Source organism: Malaya genurostris, chromosome 2 (genome assembly GCF_030247185.1).
Source record: "Malaya genurostris strain Urasoe2022 chromosome 2, Malgen_1.1, whole genome shotgun sequence".
In the NCBI taxonomy this organism is placed as follows: Eukaryota; Metazoa; Arthropoda; class Insecta; order Diptera; family Culicidae; genus Malaya; species Malaya genurostris.
In genome coordinates this window covers 320,791,817-320,807,792 of record NC_080571.1, presented here as the reverse complement: position 1 = coordinate 320,807,792, position 15,976 = coordinate 320,791,817, and the positions used below count along the sequence as shown (strand labels likewise).

Genomic DNA, 15,976 nt, shown 5'->3' with positions numbered 1-15,976 from the left:
CAAATAGATTTGCCCCATTTAGAAGATAAAAGTTCACAGCCGAGAATGTGTTCGCTGTTACGACTGATGCAACACTATAATCGCTATCGATTGGCTGGCATATCCTACTGTCAATTTCTAAGTAAATTAGAAACAACACTTTCTCTTCTGTCCTATTTCCGTTGTATAAGGCAGTCGCTACTTTTACTAAGAAATGTACCATCCATGCTTGCTGATAAAAGGATTACACTGTCTGTTTTACTGTCCCTTAAAGGAAAGACCAGTGGCTTCTTTTCGTACAAAGAAAAAGAGAGAACTTAATGAATATTGACAGTGTTATCAGATGATGCATTTCGAGTCCGACAGCTTCAGAGAATTTTACAACAGCGTTTGCAAGGTTTGTCGATTAGGAAGTAGATACCAAATGTTTCCCCTCCGCCCAGTCGGAAAGCCATGAAGAGTTTATTGCCGGTCAACTTTTCGTTCAACCGCAGTTTCATCATAATTTATGACTTACCTATCCTAGCTTGCATTCGAACTTTTTAGTTGACAATCGCTGTCACGTTTTCGAACCCACGGCATTTGGTGTAATCGTACTCTAATTGGCGCATACCCGGACAAAAGTTTTCTCAAAAGTTTGCTCCATCATTCGCAGCCGGTTCGATTTCGAAGTGGGTGCCAATTGACGGTAGTTGAAACTTTTGTTTTATTACTTTACGAAGTTGTTAATGGTTTTACGACCACCAAGCTTCTTCCCGTCGTAACGACTTTTCCATTTCGGTCGTCCTCTTGACGTACCGTTGGGTTTTCTTTTTCTAACTTCCCAAATCTTCTGACGAAAAAAAAAACAGAAAACCAGAACAAATTGCTTGACCACTTTTTTTCGTTCGGCCCTTCGGCGAAACGTCGAACTTCAAGCATCATGTTCCCTAATTTCCGCTTCATCCATCACAGGACGGATGCTGCGAAAACATAAAAAACACATCAAAACATAATATAACTTTGATTAACTACATGTAAACTGGTTACCTCGGTGTCGTTCCGAACTCTTGGGTTCGGTTCCCCAGCAAAGGTACAAGGTTGAGTGAAAAATACCGAACGTGTGACACGTTGAGATTGACACTTGAAAAGAAGTGTTAATGAAACTTGTTTCCGCCAGAGCCGGGCATTGTCCGAGGATTTTCTCCCTGTTCGGTTCTAATGAAATTATTTCAAAGTCACCGTGTTCCTTCATTAACACCTTGGTCCTCACGGTGGATTCGATGGGGGAAAACCTGTTTCCCGAAAACGAAATCCCTGTTATTCGGTTATCTAAAATTTTTGTTTTCTCCTATTTCGTTTCCTTGCAGATTCCTTCGTCAACAGCCAGGAGTGGACGATCTCACGGTCCGTGCCGGACATTCGACTCGGTATCGTCGGCAGCCTCAGTTCCGGCAAGTCGGCGCTGGTTCACCGATATTTGACCGGGTCCTACATGCAGGAGGAATCCCCCGAAGGTGGCCGCTTCAAGAAGGAGATTCAGGTCGACAACCAAAGCTACCTGCTGCTGATACGGGACGAGGGTGGCCCGCCAGAGATGCAGGTTAGTTAGCAAGCAAATATACTAAAAAATCCTTGACCACTTGAACGTCAGTTAATTAGCATGTCATCACCCGATCACTGAGCTGAGCTTCACCGCGAACACCCGACCGTATCAAGTGTCAACACTTAAACGCCCCCAGGGCATATTGATGTCATCGTCGTGGCGCTCTAGTTTTAACGCTGAATACATTTTCCAGCAGTGGCCCACTCGTTTCGCTCGAGACGTATCTCCCGTCATCATCATCAAAGGTGTGCCACACCGTCGTAGATGGGTTAAGCGCCACTTCACACTAAGTTCTCAGAGCTAGCCGACGCTAGGCATTTCTCTGTGGTGGAGAAACAATTCGAAATTATTCATTCGCTTTAGGGTACAAACGACTCTACTCGGACGCCAGCTCACCTGAGACAATATTATCGTTCGAATTGCCTATTCAAAAACGCCGAAAACCGGTTTTGTTGTTTGTTGAATTCAGAAGTCACCACCGACTGCGCTTGTAAATAATTTATATTAAAATTTTTTAATTAAACCGTGAGTGAGTGAGTGCGACCTTTCGGCAAACGAAGTTGATCTAATATTCATTACCATCGAAACCGGAGCAAACGAGATTCTCCGTTCTAGGAATGTAGGTCACTCAACCCACAACCGAGGGTTGATCCGGGCGTTTTTTCGGTAGCCATAGTTTACTACTATGCTTCCCCCGAACGCAGCAGGTAGGCAGATTTAGGCGGAAGTAGAAAATGCGTTGCTGGGTTGATTGCCGGAAGGAGAGTTCGGCCCGAAGTCGAAAGAACAAATGAATCCATACCCTTGGTAAACAGAGAGCAAATTAACGTTGAGATCTTTTTTTTCATTTTTGTGCGGGTTTCGGCTGCGGTCGGTGAAATTATGCGCGTGTTGCGCCGATTATCGACATCTGGAGTAAACGCCCCAATCATCATTTTCGGTTTCCGATTTCGGCCAAGATGTTTTAACTTATTCTTTTACGGAACCATTTGTTCTAATGGTTCGAAGGGAAAACGTGTGCAATTGTTTCTGTTCTGTGATATGACAGGAATAGGTACAATCCCCCTGTCTAAATGCCGGTTTGGATAGCTAATAACATCAGTAGCGATGAAACTTGACACCCACGGGGACGATAAAAGTTTTGACCTTCACCCGAATGATCGCTTCCAACGCTGAAAATGTATGCGAATTGGTGCTTTATGATGAAAAGTTTACCGCAAAAAAAAACCTGCTCGTCATTCTGATATGGTTCATTTTTTTTTCGAGTACGTGAATTTAAAATAATATAAACAAAATATATTTCATGTTTCGCAGCATTTTCACTATATTTTCGCATCTAAGTGTTCGATGAACAAAAGTTTTCCGTTTTATTTTATGATCATGAGTACTCTATTCCAAGTACACCCCTGGAAATGCGCCAGAAGAAATTTGTTCGAGACCGCCGGAATAATACGATAAAAGTTTGCAACAAAATTTTAGCACCTGTGACCAGTACTGTAAAACTTCAATCAATTCGAATGTGTGCACACACTGACGATCATTCTACTGCAGTGTAAACTTTAAATTCTAACACACAACCTTCGCTGTTGCACCGAATGGGTAGCATCCTGTCGTTCATTCGTTTTTCTTCCTACTGAAGCTCAGTTTAATCACCCCCAGTTTATCTCCTGAAGTAACAAAATATCTCTTACAATTGAATGAGAAGCATGTTAACATTCGAATTGGTTCAATATATTGGATGAAAGGTAAACCAGTCATGATAACTAAAATAGCAATTACAAAATAAATATAAATTACTTGTTCGCTCTTTCAGTGTTCATTTTTTAATATTTCGAAACGCATCTCAATACATTTCAAACAGTGGAAATTATCGATTTTAACTTGCTGGTGGGAACCGCCACCCTCTGCCTATTCATTCGCACTTGCTCACTACCCACAGTGAAAAGAATGAAACAGGTACACTACTTGGCACTACAAACTGAGCAAGCAAAACTTCAAGTGACTAAGTGCGGTTATTCAATTATTTTCAATAATATTTTCACCATTAAATATTAGTTTTTTGTAGTTGGTTTGTTCTTTGTAATCAAATGGCGCTCTTTTTGATGGAAAATGTTACTAGGTTGGTCCTCATTTAGATTGAAATCTGAAATCTAACTTTCTTAATTGAACTCAAAAATGATTTTGTTGTACAATAAAGTTGTAGGAAATTTTATTTTGAGCAACTTTGCTGAAAAAAGCACCTCTCTAGCTTTTCATTTGATAGAGTTACATCAATTTTCCCGAATAAAAGTAGGGTGGCTCCTGAAAATTCACTTTTTTTTGTTCTAACTTTTTTGTGAAACGTTCTACGGAAAAGTTGTCTTAAGAAGAGTTGTTGTACTAATCATTGCGCACAATTTTGCTCAACCAAGTTTTTTCATATGAGCTACCGGTAAAAAGTTATGATTATTTTTTCCGATATCAAATATTTTTTGATACCAAATGTCTTAAGAATGCATGAAACGTCGAGATCTTGTGTAATATTAAAAAAAAAGTGTCAAAGAGTTGACTTAGAACAAATTACGGTATAACTCCAGATCTTGACGTTGCATATATTTCTAAGACAAAACAAGAAAACCGGATAACTGAAAATTCGCGTAACTTCGGAAATTCGCGTAAAAAAGGTGCGTTAAAACCGCATAAAAACGCGTGAAAAAGACCTCAGACCTCGTAAAAAATAGTAAACAAAACAAAAGAAGATACTATTTATCAATTTGTAGTTGGATTGACGAAAAGTCGCAAAACTAAAGTCAGTTTTTCAATGATTGAGCGGAAAACAGATTGTGAAGTTGAATGGAAGAAATTTCACAGAATCGATAATTTCTTTATTGAAAAAAAGATAAACGCGTATTCATTCAAGAACGCAGGTTCGAGTCCTACCTGTGGGTATATCTTTTATCCAATCTTTTCTGTGAATTTTTATTTATTCCACTTCTCGATCTGTCATAGTGAAATTTAAGGTAACTTTCATATTTTCTACATCTCAGTTGATGTAGAATTTTATCCAGATCCGGCTTCCGGCTCTGGAATTACAGGGTGAAGAGTTTATGAAATTGCAACCCGTTATGTACTTGATGCTCTACAATGTGAAAACAGAAAAAAATCATCTAAATTTGATTCAAAATTGTTTCATTTTCTAGTTGCTGACGAAACAAAATTATCACAAACTTAGACTCAAATCAAAGGTCTCACAGACTAGTATTGACTTTTGTTCGAGTTCGACTTCCGGTTCCGGAGCAACAAGGTTAAGTGTGTTAAAATTTGTAAAGCTTCATGCAGAGCGAAAATGAAAAAAAAACGAAGAATTCCTATAAATTTTGCTCAAATCTGTTTATTAATTGAAATGGTTATGCTAGTTTATACAAAAACAAATCTTTTTTTCTTATTTGATAATCAAAGAAATTTTGTTTTTTGATGAAGTTCTTAGTAACATTAATGAAACCATGAGTTATATGAGAAAGGCATCACTATACCGCTAGGTGGCATAAAACAGTGTTTTTTTGGAAAAAAAATCAGTTGTTTTAGTGTAACAAAAACTAACTGATATACTTGATGACACATTTGTATCATTTAAATCGTCTTCAATTTTCATTGCAGGGAGGCCAAGTCATTTTTTCAAAAGTCACTGTTCGCCACAAAAATCAGTATGTGTCAAATCGAAGTCCATTTCGCTTAATAACATTGTAGAACTGGATCGTTTTTATGAGCAAAAAAAGTCTCGTCCCGTTCGAGCGCATTGGTCGAAAATACATTTTTTCTCCGGCAATCATCGTTCACAAGAAAGTCAGATTGTAGACATGTACTTCAATAGAGACAAATCTTGCACTCATCAAACGGAACCCCCTACGCAAAACTGTCACTCCTCCCTACCATATCATCCCGTTATCTGTCAATCTGAACAAAAATTATGAATTCTCAATTATCTTGTCAATAACCGAGCAAAAATTTCGCATTAAAAAGCAGTAGCAGTAAGGACAGACGAAAAAAAATTCAACCAGCTGTGCAACCGGAAGACAGAACCCGGGAAGGAAGTAGCAAAAGAACACGAAAGGATTCATCCAAGTCGCTTCGGGGGTAGAAGTCATCATCGTCATCATCAGCAGCAGCAGCAGCATGTTCTTCAAATTGAGTGTCAAAGTGAGGGTGCAACCGGACAGCCAACCCTGCCGCCGGCAGTCTACGGCGCTAGTGTTTGTGTGTGTGTCCCTGGTTATGTTTTGAAGCACTTGAGACTCACGCGGCACCCTTTTCAACAACTTCCGCCGCCGCCACCACAACCACCGACACCGCCTTCTTGAAAGAAAGGAAATGCGACTAGGTGTCACCTTTCGCAGTGCGTCAAATTTTAGACAGTGGCAGCAGAGTTTGATGTGGTAAAGGAGGTGGAGAAGTAAGAGCCTTTTAATCACTGTTCGGCAGATTGGATCGTTGCATGTCAACCTGATGGTAGCGGAGGTTACACCGCCAACGGTTGCTGCGAAATTAGATTTCATTTCAATCAAGAGTAAAATGATTAAAGTGGTGTGGTGGTTTTTCTAGGGAATTTTCGCAACTGATCTTATCGTCACAAAGAGAGATATTTTCTAGTTCTAACTTTGTTCACTGATCTTTCAGTGGTTTTATGGAGCAATTCCTAAAAAAAAATCAGTCACACTGAGCACGTTCAGAATCGTTAGTGCTGACATCCATACGTCATTGCTGATACTAACTATTGCATGAAAGCCGGCATGAAATAAATTGCACTCAATCGAAAGATATACATACACTTCCACCTCTCAAACTAGAAACCATTCCCATCTACTTTTCTTTCGGGACGTCACATTCAACGATGCTGCAGGAAAAATTCACAGTATTTGTCTTACTTATTCGCAAGCTCGCTTGCCGATGCTTGGATCCAGCGCCGGGTCTGCGCCTTTACGGGAGTTCATCTACGGTTTTGCAATTAAACTGGATTGCCTACAGGCATAAATAAATCATCTATCCGAAGCTTAATTGTTTTTTCTCTTGAAATTTTACGAGATTGAATCGAGCAGGTGCCGTCATTTCTTTTCTTCATGAAATGACGACCCTGTGTCGGGTGACCGATACTATGAACCGTTGGATATAACAAGTATGTCGCCATTTTTTTGTGTGTGTTTAAAATGGCGGCATACTTCCCGTTTTGTTTGAACTGAAACAATTATCCGAAGCTTTGATGAATTCAGTTTTATCAATCAATTCAACAAATCATTTTTTTATTGTACTAATCGACCTGAGTTGATCCGAAGCTGTGGTGAATTCGGCTTCGCTAACAAATTGGGCCCGCCATTTTTTTCCCTTCTGCTATTAAAATGGCGGTTCTTGTGTAACCTGAGCTGAAACGATTATCCGAAGCTTCGTTGCATGCTATTTTTTGTACACAATGGAAATTTTCATCGTATCGCAGGAGTTGCCATTTTTTTCATTGAAAATGGCCTACTGCGATACGAAAGCTAATGCGTATGATTCAAAAGTAACGCGATTCGGGGGTCCATCAATGATTTCATGATAGCTTTTCGTAGCCTGGAGGTCTTTCCCGCGGATCCACAGGAACAAACCAACACAGTTAAATATATCGTTTAAAAAAATGATTTCACGATAGAAAAATTCTTTCAAAATGTTTACTACTGTGAATCAGACGAGTAAGAAAAATTTTGAAGGATAATGCTTGGAATGAAACGCTAGTGCGATGAGCTAGGCATGTCATTAGAATGCCGGACAGCAACCCAGAGAAAATGGTTCTTGAATCTTGAAAACGAGCAAAGTGGGTGATCGATCAAGGAGAGAGGGATTTACGAAGTATCCGAACCTTGAGTGGATTTTATTTTCACAGGATTTTTTTCACTGTTGTGTAATTTTTTCAACTAATTTTTGTACCATTTTTTGAACAGTTTTTCTAGCAGTTTCTCAGAGACGTTTTTCAACGAGCTTTTCGAGAAATTTTTCAGAGCAATCATTCTTAGCAGCTTTTTGCGCTGTTCACCTCGTATGAGAGGCAATCAATTGCATAGGAATTCTGGTATTAAATGCAGCTTTTTATAGCAGATTTCGAGGAACTTTACGAGAAGTTTTTTAAGGACTTTGTCGTGTTGTTTTTATGATTATTTTTTTTAGTAGTATTTTCGAGTAGTTATTTTCAAGTAATTTCTCGAGCAATTTATCGAGTATATTTTTGAAGTAATTTTGTTGCACCGTTCGCCTCGTACAAGGGGCTCTGATTTTTATGGCGATTCCGCTCTTCAATGCAGTTTTTGAGCAATTTTCCAGCAGTTTTTCAACAGCTTTTCGAGCAATTATTCCTAGCAGACTTTTCGAGTAGTTTTTTTGTGGCGCGGTTCGTCTACTACGAAAGGCAATCTTTTTTATAGGAATTATGCTCTTGAATGTAATGTTTAAGCAATTTTTTCTAGCATATTTTTCAAGAAGTTTTATGCATCGTTCGCCTCGTACAATGAGCAATGATTTTTATAGGAACTCCGCTCTTCAGTGCAGCTTTTTAGGATTTTTAGAGTGATTTTGTGGTAGTTTTTGAGCTTTGTTTCAGAGCAACTATTTCTAGCTGACTTTTTGAGTAGTTTTTATTCGCCGTTCACCTCCTACGAAAGGCTATCTTTTTCATACGCTCTTCAATGCAGTTTTTAAAGCAATATATTCGAGCAGTGTTTACTGCTTGAACGATAGACAGCCATTTTCATTGGAATTCCGTGCTTCAATTCAATTTTTTTAATTTTTTTAGTTTTCCAAACAATTTTTTCGAATAACTTTTGTCGCTGTTTTTGAGCAAATTTTCTAGCAGTTTCTTAGAGCCGTTTTTTGATTAGTTTTTTTTAGCAGCCTTTCGAGCAATTATTTTTATCAGTTTTTCAAGCAACTTTTTTGCGCCTTTCGACTCCTACGAAAGGCAATGATTTTTATAAGAATTCCGCTCTTTAGTACAGTTTTTGAAGCATTTTTTCGAGCAGTCTTTTCGAAGTGCTTTGATCGAGTTTTGCGAAGTTTGCCTCGTACTAGACGAAGGCAAAGTACGAAGTTTGCCTCGTATTAGACAATGATTTTTCTAGGCATACGTATTTCAATGCAGTTTTCTCTAACAGTTTTTCGAACAGCTGTCCTGTCAGTTTTTTTTCGAGTTGTTTTTCTAACAATTTTTTCAAATCGCTATCTTTAGCAAACTTTTCAAAAAGCTTTCTGCTTTTTGTTCGCCTCGTATGACAAGGCGATATGATTTTTATAGGAATTCCGCTCTTCAATACAGTTTTTCGACTCATTTTTAAAGCAATGTTTGGAATTGTGTTTTCGAGCAGTTTTTCGAAACGTTTCAATCGAATTTTGCCGAGTTTGCCTCGCATGAAAGACAATGATTTTCATATGAATGACGTTTTTATACAGTTTTTAGCAGTTTTTCCAAACAATTTTTTCGAGCAATTCTAAATACATTCGAGCAGTTCTAAACAGTTTCCATTAATATTTTTGTAGCAGGGCTTGAGTAATTTTTCGAAGTTCTTCAGAGCAGTTTTTTTAGTAGTTCTATTCAACAGTTTTTCGAGCATAATTTAGAGTAAATTGTTAGAGTAATTTTTTAGCAGTTTTTGAGCAATTTTTTCGAGCAGCATTTAAAACACATTTTTCATTAAATATTTTTGTTTTAAGCAATTTTTCGAACTGTTTTTCAGAGCAGTTTTTTTTCGAAAAGTTAATTTCAAAAATTTTTTTTGGATTTTTTTATTTTTTTTTTTGACCATTTTTTAGAGCAAATTGTCGGAGTAATTTTGTAACAGTGTTTGATCAATTTTTCAAGCAATTATTTCGAGCAGTATTAAGAGCTAATTTTTCAATTAATGGTTTTGTAGCAGGTTTTGAGCAATTTTTCAGAACAGTTTTATTTCAAATGTTATTCGAGCATTTTTAGAGCAAAATGTTGGAGTAATTTTTTAGCAGTTTTTGAGCAATTTTCCAATTTTTCAGAACAGTTTTTTCAGAGCAGTTTATTTCGAGCAGTTTTTCGATCATTTTTCAAAGCAAATTGTGGCAGTTCTTGAGCAAGTATTCAAGCAATTTTTTCGAGCAGTATGTAGATCAAATTTTTCGAGCAGTATGTAGAGCAAATTTTTCGATTAATAATTTTGTAGGTGGTTTTGAGCAATTTTTCTGAACAGTTTTTTCATAGCAGTTTTTTTCGAGCAGTTTTTCGAGCAAATTGTTGGAGTGATATTTTAGCAGTTTTAGAGCAATTTTTTCGAGCAGTATGTAGAGCAAATTTTTCGATTGATAATTTTGTAGCAGGATTTTAGCAATTTTTAAAACAGTTTTTTTTTTCAAATGTTTTTCGAGCATTTCTAGAGCAAATTTTTCGATCAATAGTTTTGTAGCGGGTTTTGAGCAATTTCTCAGAACAGTTTTTTCAGAGCAGTTTATTTCGAGAAGTTATTTTCAACAATGCTTCGAACATTTTTTTAGAGCAAATTGTTGAAGTAGTTTTGTAGAAGTTTTTGAATAATTTTTCAAGCAATTTTTTCGAGCAATATTTAAAGCAAATTTTTTGATTAATAGTTTTGTTGCAGTATTTGAACAATTTTCGAACAGTTTTTCAGAGCTGTTTTTTTCGACTAGTTTTTTTTTCGAGCAGTTTTTTGAGCATTTTTGGAGCAAATTGTTAGAGTAATTTCGTAGTAGTTATTGAGTAATTTTCATGTAACTTTTTCGAGCAGTATTAAGAGCAAATAAATCGACTAATAGTTTTGTAGCAGGATTTGAGTAATATTTAGAACAGTTTTTCAGAACAATTTATTTCGAGTAGTGTTTTTCGAACATTTTTAGAGCAAATTGTTGGAGTAATTTGGTAGCAGTTTTTGAGTAATTTTTCAAGCAGTTTTAAGTGCAGTTTTTTACCAGTATTTCGAACAGACTTCGAGCAGTTTTGGTGCCGTTCGCCTCTTACGAGAGGCAATAATTTTCATATAAATTCCGCTCCACAAAGGTTCTTTATAACAGTGCTTTGGGCTTTTTTGTGAGCAGCTTTCCAAGCTGTTTTTCGCTATGTTCTAATCGAGTAAAATTTTCGACTAGTTTTTTCCGAGTAGTTGTTGATCTGCAGTATTTTTGAGAATTATTTTCGACCAGTTTGTCCGTTTATAGTTTGTTACGCTCTTCAATAAGTGTGTGAACTGTCACTTTGCCAGAACTGGTATTGAACCGACTTTCACTCTGTAACCGCTACTGTGCACATCAAGGAGTGAATTTTCTGCGAATTATGTTATACGTCGTTCGCTTCGCACGAGAGGAAAACTGTTTCAATCAGAACTCGGCTTATTTTTCGAATCGAGAAAAATGCTTGATCTAAACAAACACTGTCTTTTTCATGGCATCCAAAATTCCACACTGAACTGTCTTTTTCAGGACATCCAACATATTACAAGATTTTTTTTCCAAAATATATTTCGCCTAAGAATTAGTTGTGATTGTGACAACAGTTGTGTAATACTACGTAAACAATTCGAACAACCCCATAGGGTTATCTTTAGTTTTTTGTTTGTGTTTTTTTAAATTTTTACGTTTTCTCTTCACAACAACTTTACATTCATTGTATTTCAACTCTAATTTTATCAACTTTCCGGAGCTCGCTGTTTCAAAACTAACTTTACTTCATCTCATCATTGTCTCATAATCTTAGACAATTCTCTAAGCTCCTCAAAAGTAGTAGAAGAGTAACAATCGGTTCACAAACAGCCTACATTCTTCTGCATCTTGAACAACGAGACGCTTAAATTACAGAAAACAAAATTACGCTTTTCTTTATTGCCTATCATTGGCGCAGTCCAAATTCACACCCCATTAAATTGACGCATTTTTAAGTTTTCAATGAAGCATGCAGTAGCAAATCTCCAAGCACTTTTCCGATTTACATATCCGAATTGAACCAATCTATTCAAATAACAAAATCAATCGACTGATTAGCATCTAAATTGAAAATTTATAGCCCAGCCTAGAATTTTTCTATAATCCCTTTCACAGTGCCATTATCGAACCTCTCTAGAATCAATAAATCGTGTTTGAAAAACATACAACAAACGTTCATTGTAAGTAATGAGATTGAGTTTTGAAAACCTGGTTGTTTGCTACAGTTGCCCGATTCCACCGGCACCCTTCCGCCCAACTGCAACGCATGTCATGTCGAATGAATCGACGTGTGACGCCAAATGACACTGTTTTTTTTCCTGTCCTCCCATTTCACGCCGAACACGCAGCAATGATCGACGTAACGACGCCAGATCAACTGGAACCAATAAACTTACCTTAATCTCTGCGGGTCGGGCTGAACTTTTCGCGACTATGCCAAGCTCATCTGCAATTCTAATCAGTGCCACTGTCCCCGCCGATGTCGGACCACTGCTAATGAGACCGAACCGAACGTGCCGCGTTGCATCGCAATCGATCAATTGAGGGTGAGGACCGGTCCCGGTAATAGACACAAATGCAGCCAAATCCAATCGATTATCAGATCATTTCCAGCGACAGCTGAAGTTTTATTGCAGCATTGCCTAATGGCACTGGCTGTGTGTTTTTTTATCATACATGCAAATCATGACTCGAGGAAATGATGGCTAATTCGCACAACCGGGACAGTATGCAAATTAGGTATGTCGGTGCGGATGCACGCGTGCCCGGAAGGTTCTGCAGTCGGTATCGGGTCCCGAGCGGAGTGACTCCCTTGTTTGTGCACAATTAGGTTGCAATTTTTGTATTATTTTCACTGATTTAAATGACTTTTTTATTGTTCTGCACGCGGGAACAAAGAATGCCTCCTCTCCGGAGGAGTTCCCTAAAAGGGGTGCTATTGCGGCACGACAGAAGAATCCTGGCCCGCGGATGATTATTATTATGCATAGGTTGGTTTGGCATTGTTCGGTGCACTCTAATGAGGTGCAAAGGTGAATTCAACGACTGCTGTATGCAAGAAAATCGGAATTATTCTCTAACTGATTGCGTGTTCGGGATTCAAAAAATGAAAATGTATTGCTTTTTGCTGGTAATGGGTGTTTGTTCCAGGCTTGTGGATAACTACGAAGAAGTTTAGTGGGACGAAAAACATGTAAGCGTAGTATAATTTCTGAGTTAAGATCTCATTTGCTGGATTTCTCTATCGACTAACCTAAAGTTCTATGTGAACTACAGAGCTAATAAAAGTCATTTTCATCGACTCAAAATAGACGAAAATGACGAGAAATTGATGTCACTCTCAACTTCGCTTGCAAACTATGAGAACGAAATCCATGTCCCGTCAATGACATAAGCAAAACAGTAGTTTCAAAATTGTGTTCTATCTTTCATTTGCTGTTTTCAGTGAAAATCCAATAGTATGCAGTGTCGGTATTCAACCGAAGCTTTGAGAATCAAAAATGACAGAAAAAGGTTTCACAATTACTTTTACCTGTTGGTGATCGAATGTGTAGTAGTTTTCATTTCCAAAGAAGTTCTGGGATGTAATTACTTTGATTTGTCGTATTTTAGTCACTCTTTATATTATCTTTACGTTTCGTCTTAGACTCGTCAGTGCAGAGCAGTTCAAATTGAACTTAGACTCGTCTAAGACGAAACGTAAAGATAGTGAAGTTGGTTATGTGACCTAGCACAAAATATGGTTAACCCCTCAATGACACTCTTCATTGCCACGCGTCACAGATTTTCAATACATCGATGAAAGAATGAGAATTGAAATTCTGCTGTTGCTCCCTGAAGACGTTAGTTTAGTTTCGTCTTGTCAGTGGAAGGAGGAAAGAGTGACGTTGGCAATTATACTCTCTCATTTTTTTAATGAGAAACGAAGATGCTTCGTCTCTCTTCGGTTGTTCTGGAGTCGGTCATTTATGAATGAGACAGTAAAATATTGAAAATAAGGTTGTTGGAATGATTTCTTTCATTGAGAATGCGTGACAATTTTAAGCTCTGGTGAAGTCATTCATTCGAAAATTATAATTTTGCAGCACACGAGAAAAATGTTCATGTGTTTATGAATGTTTTGCGCTTAAACTAGCTAAATTGTTACATCGATTTCATCTTTTTGCACAGAATTTACAAATTCTGTTGTCTTCATTAGGTTCATTCGAAAAGGTTACACTGACAGCAATTGTCAACCAATGCATTCTGGTTTCATACCGAAGCACTCTACAACCACAAATTTGCTCTCTTTTGGTATAATCAACCACGGTCGTTAAATTGGACATACTTGGATTCTTGGACATTTTTCGTTGGTTTTAGTCATACCTCAGGAATCGTCGTTTAGCAATTAAAATTGGCTGTCACATTTCCTAAAGATTCCTTCGCATCATCTGCAATTCCGCAGGGAAGCCATCTCAGACCTTTAGTGTTTTTAATGGACTTCAACGGTTCCATTTATTCTCTAGTAGGTCTTTGCCTATCGTTTCCCAGATGATTCCAAGATCTACTAGATTATTCGCAACTCAGAAGTCGCAACCATTCTTCAGCGGCAATTGTAAATCTTTGCAGAATGGTGTAAAGAGAATTGTAATTCTCGTTAAGTGCTCGACCGTTACGGTCACAAAGAAAAATATTTATTTCATATAAGATTTTGATAGAAAGATCGAAGATTTTTGAATTATCAGGTGTACAACTTTGCTTCCGCCGTTTTCCGATAGGTGGCTGTACCGGCTGAGGCTGGTCAAAATACATAGATGATAAAGCCTTTCAAGTGAGTGTGTACAGTGCCTAACGAATTTTCATCGCCGTTTCATTGACAGTTGTTCTTGTTTTCGTATTATTCACGCTCGAAAATGTCTGTTATGTGCCCAATTCTCGCCATTTGCGGGAAGTTTTACTTTTCTGTTACAATTCGCAAAAAATGCAGCTGAAGCTCATCGAATGCTCTCAGAAACTTACGGTGATACTGCTCTGAGTAAAAGAACGTATCGGAAGTGGTTTCAACGTTTTAAAAATGGTGATTTCGATGTTGAAGACAAACATGGTGGTGGAAGAAAAAAAAACCTTCAAAGATGAATGACAATTTACTACGAGCTCTTAAAACCGGCTGAACCCATCACAGGAGATCGCTACCGAACGCAACTGATGCGCCTTTGTCGCGCGCTAAAAGAAAAGCGGCCACAATATCAAGATCGACATGACAAAGTCATCCTCCAACACGACAATGCTCGGCCTCAAGTCGCAAAAGTGGTCAAAAAGTACCTGGAAACGCTGAAATGGGAAATCTTGCCCCACCCGCCGTATTCCCCAGATGTCGCCCCTTCTGATTTCCACCTATTCTGTTCGATGGCACACGGCCTGGCAGATCAACATTTTCAATCCTTCGAAGAGTTGGAAAAATGGATTGCTTCATGGATATCGTCAAAAGAGGACTCCTTTTTTCGAGTCGGCATCCGAAAATTGCCGGAAAGATGGGAGAAAGTTGTCGCTAGCGACGAACAATACTTTGAATAATACATCTGTAAGCACTTTTTCGCAATAAAGCTTTTAATTTTGGAAAAAAAATGACGGAAGCAAAGTTGTACAGCTAATATCTAAAGAAATTATAAATTTTATCCAAAGAATCGCTAGCATTATAGTACGGTATAATCGATAAAAGTATAAGATTAAATATATAACTGAATGTTTTGATATTTTCAGTGTGTGAAATACAACAGCGTTTCCCATTGCCGGTGTAAAATCTAAATAGACAAGATGTATGTTTGCCTAAACCGTCTTGTATTTTTGCCCAATTTTTAATTTTTGCCTCTCTCATATAGAGAGGCTATGCAATCACGGTGAAAACCGACTTCACTACCGAGGCCCGGAGGGCACAGTGTCATACACCATTCGACTTAGTTCGTCGAGATCACAAGAAGTGTGTATGTCACCAATAACGTCACTTATCTCGGAGGTGGCTGAACCGATTTTTACAAGCTTAGATTCAAACGAAAGTACTTATAGTCCCATAGCTTGCTGTTGAATTTCGTCGTTATCTGACAACCGGTTCCGGAATTACAAGGTAACAGTTCGGCTGAAAATTCGTTTTTATTATTCAACATAATTGCCATCAGAGGCGATACAGCGATTATAGCGATCTTCCCACTTTTCGATACCATTTTTGTAGTACGATTTGTCCTTTGCCTCGAAATAGGCCTCAGTTTCAGCGATTACCTCTTCATTGCTTCTAAATTTTTTACCAGCGAGCATTCTCTTGAGGTCTGAGAACAGGAAAAAGTCACTGGGGGCCAAATCTGGAGAATACGGTGGATGAGGGAGCAATTCGAAGCCCAATTCGTTCAATTTCAGCATGGTTTTTCGTTGTTGTTTTTGGTCGATTGCGAGCTCACGCGGCACCCATTTTGCACAAAGCTTTCTCAT

The 15,976-nt window shown here is 38.1% G+C and overlaps 1 protein-coding gene across 2 annotated transcripts in view; it reads left to right on the top strand.

The window, feature by feature from the left end:
- Positions 1-15,976, top strand: part of LOC131431283 (centaurin-gamma-1A) — a 378,759-nt gene that overhangs the window by 351,828 nt on the left and 10,955 nt on the right. For both annotated transcript variants that reach the window (XM_058596897.1, XM_058596898.1), the window contains exon 2: positions 1,329-1,561. In XM_058596897.1, the coding sequence (XP_058452880.1) occupies positions 1,329-1,561 (233 nt within the window). The remainder of the gene's footprint in view (positions 1-1,328; positions 1,562-15,976) is intronic.